The sequence below is a fragment of the Trachurus trachurus genome (genome assembly GCF_905171665.1).
Source record: "Trachurus trachurus genome assembly, chromosome: 6".
NCBI classification, from domain to species: domain Eukaryota; kingdom Metazoa; phylum Chordata; class Actinopteri; order Carangiformes; family Carangidae; genus Trachurus; species Trachurus trachurus.
The window spans coordinates 20,854,512-20,864,270 of record NC_139897.1 but is presented as its reverse complement, the minus strand read 5'-3'; the positions used below and the strand labels follow the sequence as shown (position 1 = coordinate 20,864,270).

Below are 9,759 nucleotides of genomic sequence, written 5' to 3'. Positions count from 1 at the left end.
CACTCTGAAAAAATACATGACGACTATGTTTATAAAAAAAACTGACAAGAATTGAAGTTGAATGTAACAAATTAGAAGGTTTGAAGATTTCTCATAAAAGTTGCCAAAAGTTGTGCATGCAAACTCAGAATGAGAACTATTCTACAAAACTCCTTAAAGCCCCTGTACAGACTTTTCATTTAGTGTTGATTTTGGCGGCCCCTGTGGACGAAAGCGGTGGTGTTTTGCCGGAATGAAGACTGCATTTCCCACTGTCATGAAGATGTTTGTCTGGCCGGCACGTGTAGATTTGTTTTGGAAACGTCGGAAAGAAGACGGGACTTGCTTCTTTTTTTTTTTAGCAGCGTAATGTATCTATTCGTATTGTTTCGTCAGTGGTCTGACCCGACCATGCCTTCCAGAGGTATAGAATTAGACTACTTAGAAATAGCGTATCTTCACACTGATGGGCTCATTTGCTGTTGTAGGTAACAGAGACACATCAGCAGAAACCAGAGACTTTTGCGTATCCAGTTAAAAGCTCCGTACAGGGGCTTTAATCTACCTAATCCTACTTATGTGAAAAAGAAAATTTGATATAAACAAAATACAATTGCAGCCAAGAATACAGCGTACAAAGACAAACTTTAATTGGTTGATGGGATTCTCTCCTCAGGAGATTCCTTAAGAAATCCTCATCATGCACCAGCATCAGCACCATCTTGAAACACTGTGTACAGCAGGTAGGCTACTCGTTATATTCACGATATACATAAAAATACCATTTTCCTTTTTGTTGCTTTTAATATCAAACAGCGGTCCTGTTGTTTTGCGGTTTTATTTTATGAATTCAGATAAACAATGGTTATTTCTTCTCATGTGCAGCTTTGTCACTGTGACCTACACCAAACATACGGAGTCAAACTGGACATACAGAAAATTATTTATTAAGAGATGACTGTGAGTGAGAGGTGCAGAACAGCATAAAGAGAAAAAAATGAACAGAGGAGAATTGGAGAATAGTCTGTGCCATCCTCTCACACAATAATAACACAATATATAGCATTTACTACAATCATTTCAACTGAAAGTGGCTTACTATAATTTTTTGGGTGTTTTTTGTTTTGTTTTTTTCTAAAAAAAAAAAAAAAGGAGGAACCTACTCAGGGGGCCAGGAGTCTTCTCTTCTCAAGTTAGGTGTAATTGTACACTGCTAGCACTGCTGGCAGTCTGCATGTGTAACTGTGTGTGTGTGTCTGTTATTTGTTAATGTCGGGAGCCACTCGGCCGTGGAAGAGGGGGCCCTGATAAAGAGAGAGAAAAGGGAAAAAAAGACAAAACAATGTCAAAATAAAACTTTCATTGTTTATACCCATTGTACTATTTTAATTCATAATACCTATTTACAAATGTAGAATAATAATCTTAGAAAATACACAATACACATCTATTTAAAAAAAAGAGAGAATAATTTATTTCGAGACACTCACCTGGAGCAGCAAGAAGTGGAGGGCGGGAACTCTTTAGGGTGGGCGGGGCGCCTCGAATATGAGGGCCCCTGGGGCCTGCGTGGTACGGATGAGGATGGTGCAGTAGGGGCCCACGACCCCCAGAAGGGCCGCTGTAGGGGCTGTGTGGGGGTGGGAGGCCTCGTGATGCTGCGGCTCCTAGTGATGGACCAGGGGGCCGGTGCAAGGACAGCAGCGGAGGAGGTTTGGTTTTGGGATAAGAACCTAAAAATAATGAGAAAAAAAGGACACAATCATTGCAAAGCTGCTTTTTGTACTTCAATATGCAAATAGTACCAAAAGATCCGAAACTGGCCTTTATAACTAAAAGTAGCATGGAGCCATATGAGGAGGTGGATGGAATTGGATAGAATATAATTTAATGTCTGAAATCAGTTTTTGGTTGTTTGGCTCCTTGCGGTTCCAACACTATTATCTGAATTATCTTAAGAAGGTGATCAAGTCCAACCTGGTGAAGGCAGGAGAGGTGCAGGTGGAGGAGGAGAGTGGTCCACCATGGGCCCCCCTCCTGCTGCAGACTGAGGCTGAGGGGGCCCGGGTGGAGTGGGGAGCAATGGAGGTGGTTTTCCCAATCCTGGAGGTAACATATTCCCCCTCTCCCCCTCAGTGTGGGAAACTGGGGGAGAGAGAAAGACAGAAAAATGAAAGAACCACAATACGCGAGGAAGACATGACCCACAGAGCCAGAACAGGAGAAGATAACAGGTTAACAGGTGTAATCAGTAGAACTGCAGTGTAATCAGGGTCTCACGTTGTATGTGCTCCTGCCGGGAACGGACGTACTCCGAGACGGTTTCCAGCTCCTCGGGGTAAAGATGCACCCCGTCTGCCAACAGCGTCAGGAGCTGCCGTGTTTCAGAGGGAACAGTGTGGCGCTCGATCTTCTCTCGATCCAGAAAGTCATCCAGAAGCTGTGACGCCTGTGCTGCTATGTCTGCAGGGTCCCTCAGGGGCCGCTCTTTGACCAGCCCGAGACTGTACTCGGCCGCAACAAAGTCCATGGCCTGGTCTTTGGGCATGTTGCGATGGACTGGGAGGGAAATGGGAGGGTTAATGGTGAGGTGTCAGGGAACTGAAGTGGGACAAAGAGGTGAAATAAGACAAGACAATATCCGTAGATATTCCTGCAAAGTTTGTGGACTGTTGCTCAGGTCAAACTGAGACGCTTCTTGTTTTATATAATGTTGGGATTGGAATTTTGTTCTTTGGTAGGTAGGACTTTTGAATGCATATTGTGGTTTATACTAGGAGGGAGTGGATGGTGGCATGGTGAGGGGCATGCAAGTTGTGTACAAATGTATTTTCTGGACATTAAAATGATTCAGAAAGGAACAATAATACTTAACATTATCTGTGTATTGAAGTCATCTACAATAAATAATTCCTATATTATATTTGTTTTAGGACAAGCACTGATTGATATTTTGGGTGCGTGGACTAGAAAATAAAATGTATTTATCATTTTCATCTTTTGATATTTGTTGTTGTGAGTTACACAAAAGATATCATAATATAATTACATCACTTTTTACAGTTGTGATGTTCTTGTTTCATATATTCAATATATTTTATTTGTATTATGCAGATTTGTTTGTGCATGGAGTGTGATGAGAACAAATCATCAGTTATTGAGAAATGACTGTGGTGGGGAAGAAAAGCTCAGAATCTTCAACTTGCAGAGGATACTGACCTTATAACTTGCTGTGTCTCAATTCACGTACTTCCAGAAACACTACCCACTAAGTATAACAACATTAGCAGTCTACTCCAAGTTCTCCGATGGTGCAAGGTCACATGTTCATCATTTCTTGTGAGTGCATAAGGACTGTGTTTGATTTGGGACATTAGTCTGTCAAGATTAACATACTAGGCCAGTACACACTGTGTACACAGTGTACTACATGGGAGTGTACTGACTAAAGTACCCAAGTTGAGACACAGCACCTTTTTCAAAATGTGTTACGAGTCAACTGAAGAGAAATTACACTTTATTACAACCTGAGTTCTTATTTTTGTTGAATAGTAAGTCTTTCATCAGGGAAACTGTTTTACTTCCTCTTGCAAGTAGTTTGACTCGTAATTTAAACTGTTAACAACCTAAAATGTTGACCGTTTAACTGTTGATCCTCACAAAGACAATGGAAAAAGTTGTAATATAGCATAGTTTTCCTTGGTCATACATACTTTGCAACTTTTAAACTTATATCAGTTTATTTGTATGTAATTGGATATACGTAAGTGGATCGTCTGCAAAGATTTACACACTAATGCACATATTTGAGTGGAAATATGTGAACATGTAAATGATTATTATGTAGATTTGATTTAACAGGATGACTTTTTGAAAATGTATATGCTTTAGACACAAAGACTGTGTCACGACAGTTAAATGCAGGTTTGCAGCTTTGGAATTATATACGTTTGTGGTTTAATAGTATATCCTGTTTTTATATGGAGTTCCACAAAATCTGTGATAGATTTTGTGTTTAGAGATGATGTACAATAAAACATAAAAGTTAAACTACATTAGCCCGTTGAACTGAGCCTAGAAGACGGATAGAGGGTTGTAACTGAGGTGGTCTGGGTATATTGGAGGAATACGAGGGGTACGAACTTACTTTTGAGGGATTCTGAGAATATGATAACAGTGCAGGAGGACAGAGCTATGTTTGTCTGCTCCACGAGAATACATAACGGGGAGCCGTCCGCTCGGACATCCTGCAGGGCCCGGGTGAGGCCTGATTCCAACTGAAGGTAGAGCATTTCCACTGACAGGCCACGCTCCTGCAAGCACTGGCTTAGCGATTTGGGGTAATCCCTTTGAGAGGAAGAGAAACACTTTGTTAACTTGACATTTCTATATTACCTGGCTCAACTGGCACGTGAAGAACCCCAAATCATGTCTTTGAGAAGAACAGAGTTATGTCTTTATTTAAAATGTGTTTTACCAACAAAATGTAACAATGAGTCATCATTTCATTAGTGGTGTGTGTGGAACAAATGTAACTTTAAGTGACACTTACACAAGTTTTTTTTTTTTACACCCCAGTAGACGTAAATTTAATGTGTCAGTGCTATTTGTTAGCAGCCAATCTAAGAAAGTGTAGTTTAAAGTGACTGGCATATTTCACTGATTAACCCCGCCACACAAATGACTCCAGTAAGGGGTTTATGTTGTTGTAGAGTGGCTTGTGAATTCTCTATAAATATAGTGAAACTGGATCACTGCTGGATTTCAAGGGTGAAACAGTGTTTACCATTCAAAATAAGTTTTCATAATACAATCTGAAATGTGCATTTAATCTTGTAGTACTACCTTTAATACTTGTTCTACATTTTGAATTTACAGAAAATGTATAGATTTACAATCCCAGTAAATACAGCTCATTAACATCGCTGTATATTGTCCCTTAAAAAAAGGTATGAGAATGCTCTGACTCTCATGAATTCAGTCGATTTGTTTTTGTTTGGTGCTTTTTCCACCCCAAAGTTAGGTGGCACATAAGTTAGCTGCTCCAACTGTGTCACAGTAACGTGCAGACACAGCTGCCATAAGTGGCACAACTCCACAGGTGCCATCTGTGTACGATTATCTTGTGCATGAATTACTTCTTTGATACCACATTGTGTAGTGAGTGTAAATACTTTATGCACTTTGACCACAACTACTTTGTACCTTATTTGCAGCAGTGTTAGCTTTACAGAATAGGCTTTGTGTAATGGGTGAGGGCAGATTCAGTTATAGCTGTTAATTCACCAGCTATGTGTGGCCTCCACTTCCGAAGCTGAGTGTTTTTTTAAATCACAAGATAAAGACTATTTGACTTGCGTGTGTAGTGTGTTATGTAACAGTAGGAGCTTTTCATGAAATAAACTTGTTTTTGTGAGAATATGTGATTTAAGTAGCATTTGAGATGTGCAGTGAAAATGAATGAATGTTGTGTGATGACATTTCAATGGGGGACTGTATTCTAGGACTTTGAAAAGATTGACAGATAGGTGTGAATGTGTGTGTTACTGTTAGAGACATATCAGTTTATACATTACAAGGCCGTTAAGATTACAAAATATGAATGTGCAAAAATTGATGACAAACGCATAGTCATGGACAGTGATTAACAAAATGTGTATCTAGGGTTACACTTTAAAGGAATTACAAAAGTGCCTCTGTTAACAGCACATCAATATACAGCTCTTTATGTTCAATTATTTTTGTGTGAGAAAAAAAGGAAGACAAAAATGTGTCTCTTTAAATATGCATGCTTGATGCAGTACTGAAAATCTATATTAAATAAAGTGGTTGAAATTTGGATCAGTGAATATGACTCCCGACCGAGAAGATCCTTTACACCCGTCATTCCCCCAGTCTCTCGCCCTGTTTTCCTGTCTCTCTACAGTTTCCTATCAAATAAAGGTAAAAATATCTTTAAAAAAGAAAGAAAGAAGAAAGTTGGATCTTATATTTGCGGAACTTCCAAAATATACAACAAAACATACTCCTGGGAATAGAAGGTGATAGGAGTTTGGGTGTACAGTAACAGGAACAAAATATACACAGTCTGAAGGTAGCTTTAGAAATATTGTAGAAGAATGACCAGGGTCATGTTGTTATATCATTATTGTTAGGAAAGAAACAGGCACTTTGTTGGTGATCACAAACCAAAATGAATGGGACAGACATAATCATTCAACACAACATAGAAAGCAAATTTATAAACCTGTTTAAAAAGGACAAACTGTCCCGACATTTCTTTTTCATCATGACTGATGATGATTTACCCTGTAAAATCTGCAAATGTTAAGAGTCACTGAGTGCTGCTATCAAACGTACAAAACAACCATCTTCTAACAAGTCCAAAACTGCTGAGAAACTGATTAATTCATTACATACAATATATTTTTATATTGTATAGATAACTAATGGCTGAGCTTTGCCAGGTTTGCTGGCTCTTTACTGCAGCATAGGTCTCAAAATGAAATAATCGCTACACTATTGTATTCATTCCTTATTGCCCATGAAAATACAAAAATGAGTAATGTGTTAATATGTTACAAAATATACAAGACAAACACAAACAAAGCTCTTAACCCAACAATGAAATCAGACTGGCAGTCAGAAGAGTGAATTACTATTTGTGGAATAAATAAATGTATCAAATGCATCACTGTTAAGGGAGACATGATAACTTAAATTCATTGGGAAGAGAGTTTTATGCACAAGGGGTGAGTAAAGTCAGTATGTTCATTTTTAAAAGAGTATTATATGAACTTAGTGCCAGAAATGATCTATAATGTTTATTTTAGTCGTGTAATTGACATTCACGGGAGTTCCTTGAGTTACCAACACAAATGTATCAAATGTTGATGTCCTTAAGCCTAGTCTAAAATATGGACTTCATAAATTCAAGACAACACTTGCTTCAAGTAGGTCTTGAAGGTTGTATCCATCACAAACACCAGTAAAACCAGAGGATGAGTCACTAAAGCCAAATCTCAATAGAATATCCACAAATGCTTGCACTTAAAAAAAAAAAAAAGAGCTAGTTTTTGGCTGACAGTTAAATTAAATCCATTAATCATACCGACTGGCAGCCTGGTGTGAACTATCAAAGCCTGCATGTAAAAATCACCCACATCTCCACATTTAAGTGCTTTCAAAATGTATATACGGTAGTACTCACAGGCACTCGTTGGTGACAGAGAGGACCACGCAGTCGGCCGGCTTCCGTTCCTCCTGCACCTGTCTGTAAAACTTCTGATACAGGGCTTTACGTCTGTCTGCCGGAGTGGAGCTCTCGGGCTTTGCAATAACTGCAGAAGAAAAAAAAATAATTAAATGTGAAAAAAAAACTTGTGTGTTTTTAGTTTGTTATATAAAGAAAGCATCTCACCATTTGGCTGATGGCTGTAGGCTTCATACTTCACACTTCCACTGAAGTTTTGCATTTGATCTAGTTCTTCATAACTGAAATAAAAATGGTGAAACAGGGGCATCTTTAATGCTACATTGAAATGAAATGAAATTAGTCTGCCTACTTTTCACTCTGTCAATCAAAGTGATGACTTGAAAACAGAGTTCCAGAGATTATTACTCCATGTCCAGACAGGTGATAGTTAAAACCATAGACTGTGGTTAAAACCAACAGCAAGGCATGCATCAAAAAGCCTAATTTCAGAAATGAATCATTTTTACTGTTGCACTCTCATGGCATCACGTACACACTGGTTCACTATCACAAACATTTCATTGATATACTTTTCCCTTCAAATATTGCAGAACATTTGCAGTGCTACAGCATTCAAATATGAATTGCAGAATTACTAACAACTGCAGCGAGCACAGATTACAGAGAGACTCCTGCAAAAAATACCAAAAGTTTGCAAGCTATGCCTAGTGTTTATTTTGTCCAATACTTAGATCGATTAAAAAAATATAATCTGCACTAGTAGAAACAACATAATTGAACATATCACCATCCAATTTTTTTTAACAGAAAATGATGTAGCTGTCTTAGTGTTTTTCTTCTGCAGAATCAGTTTGACTAACATTTTACTCACGGTACATTAAAAACAAAGAGTTCAACTAACGTTACTAGTTGTTTTTCTTGCCTAAGAAATCCAAAGCGTGTTGTAGTGCCCCTCTAGAATAAATATGTCAATATCGTGTCCACTATTTAATCGCTGAAATCATAAATTAATCAATGAGTTGATTAATGAGGCTAATACCTATCCAGGACATCCTTCAGCTCCTCGGTCCTCTCCTCTCTGGGGTAAGGCGCTGCTCTCCGGAACAGTCGCAGTTGTTGAGCACTGCAAAACACAATTATAATATTTTTCAGAGCCATGTCAAATATGTCCTATAGCAAGGTGGTAGCATGGTGGAAAGTGGATAAATATCGGTTGGTAAAGGGTAAAACCCGTGCGGTATTTGTTTGTTTTGTTTTTTCGTCGCGGTGCTACCTAGCATGCTAGCTATGCTAACAGGTCGCCTACCTTCCGTTGGGGTTGGCCGGCGGCCGCCGGACGGCTGCAGACGGTTTCGCCCAAGCCGACATGTTGTTGTGTGCGCTGCAAAATCGCGTTTGTAAATTTTAGATCGCAGTGAAAGGGTGAAGATATTATTTTCTCCTGGCGTTAATCCACCAGTTCCTCTACTAACTACACCCTCTCCGCACTGGAGAGGAGGAGGAGGAAGAGGTGGGAACAGAGGAGGAGGAGGGGGGGGTTCGGGGGCGCAGGTCTTCTTCGCGTGGTTACGCGTTGTTCGCTAACGCCACCTACAGGACGGCGACGTAAAAGGCCTCGTGAAACGAAAACAGTTTTGTTTTTTGTTCAAAGATACTTTTTTATTGCACACTATGGTTATGTACAAACATCAATGGCTTACATTCCCTAAATACGACAAACAGGATAAAAATACACAGACGGATAAGGCTATAAAATAAATAAAACAAAGGCTATGGCTGATCATACTTATCAATTATGGCATATTTATTTTTCATAAGATTGAGGGCTTTTATGAAATGAAGAAATTCATTATGAAACATGTAAAACCTAGGAGTTGATTTTAGAAATGTACACTTCACTTCACTGTGATGAGAATATTTTTGATGAGAAAGTCATCCTCCAAATTATCTGTGACAAGTCCGTATATGACATAGTCCATCATCTTTATGAGAGAAGAGATTCAGCTGGATCGATGTATGAAGCCAGTCATGATCATCAAAGCATGGAACCAGTTTTTACCCAGCTTTAATCCTGTGTCCCCCATGTTAATTGTCCACATATGTTTTGATATACTTTTTTGTTTGTTTATTCATTTTGTTTCTATTTATTGTTTCCCCATCCCATATAAATCACATAGGACCTTGCTCTAATTAACCTAAAAGGGTCAGTACACCAAAACTATAAGAAGAGAGCTATAGCTTTAACATTTTTTTCACTGAGGGTTAGGGTTAGGGTTTATCATCATTATCAGTCATTCCACTGTTTGGCACTGGTAGATTCGTATTTCTTTGACTCACCAACTGCAACATTTCTTCTGGAAACAACAACTTGCTGCATGAGGGTACCTATCATCCCCTATGAGGATGTACAAATAAAACCATTCTCAACCACAGGGAAAACATCCAATCTCTTGGTGAGGCTTGCAGGGTTGTAATGGATTTTTACACCCCTCTTTTGTCATGTAGGGTTCAATACCCACTCATAACGAAGGACAGCAACTTCAATACCTTTTCTGATCAGGGCA

At 38.9% G+C, this 9,759-nt stretch overlaps 1 protein-coding gene across 1 annotated transcript; it reads right to left on the bottom strand.

Annotated features, from left to right (window-relative positions):
* Nucleotides 1-1,121: 1,121 nt before the first annotated feature.
* On the bottom strand, nt 1,122-8,685 carry LOC310987356 (nuclear receptor coactivator 5). Its single transcript, XM_083973552.1, has 9 exons — nt 8,502-8,685; nt 8,235-8,318; nt 7,400-7,473; nt 7,190-7,319; nt 4,127-4,326; nt 2,260-2,538; nt 1,957-2,124; nt 1,470-1,712; nt 1,122-1,283 (listed from the first exon to the last, which is right to left on the bottom strand). Exons 1-9 carry the CDS (start codon nt 8,561-8,563, stop codon nt 1,246-1,248), a joined length of 1,278 nt encoding a protein of 425 aa, XP_083829678.1. The 5' UTR covers nt 8,564-8,685; the 3' UTR covers nt 1,122-1,245.
* Between the last annotated feature and the right edge of the window lie 1,074 nt (nt 8,686-9,759).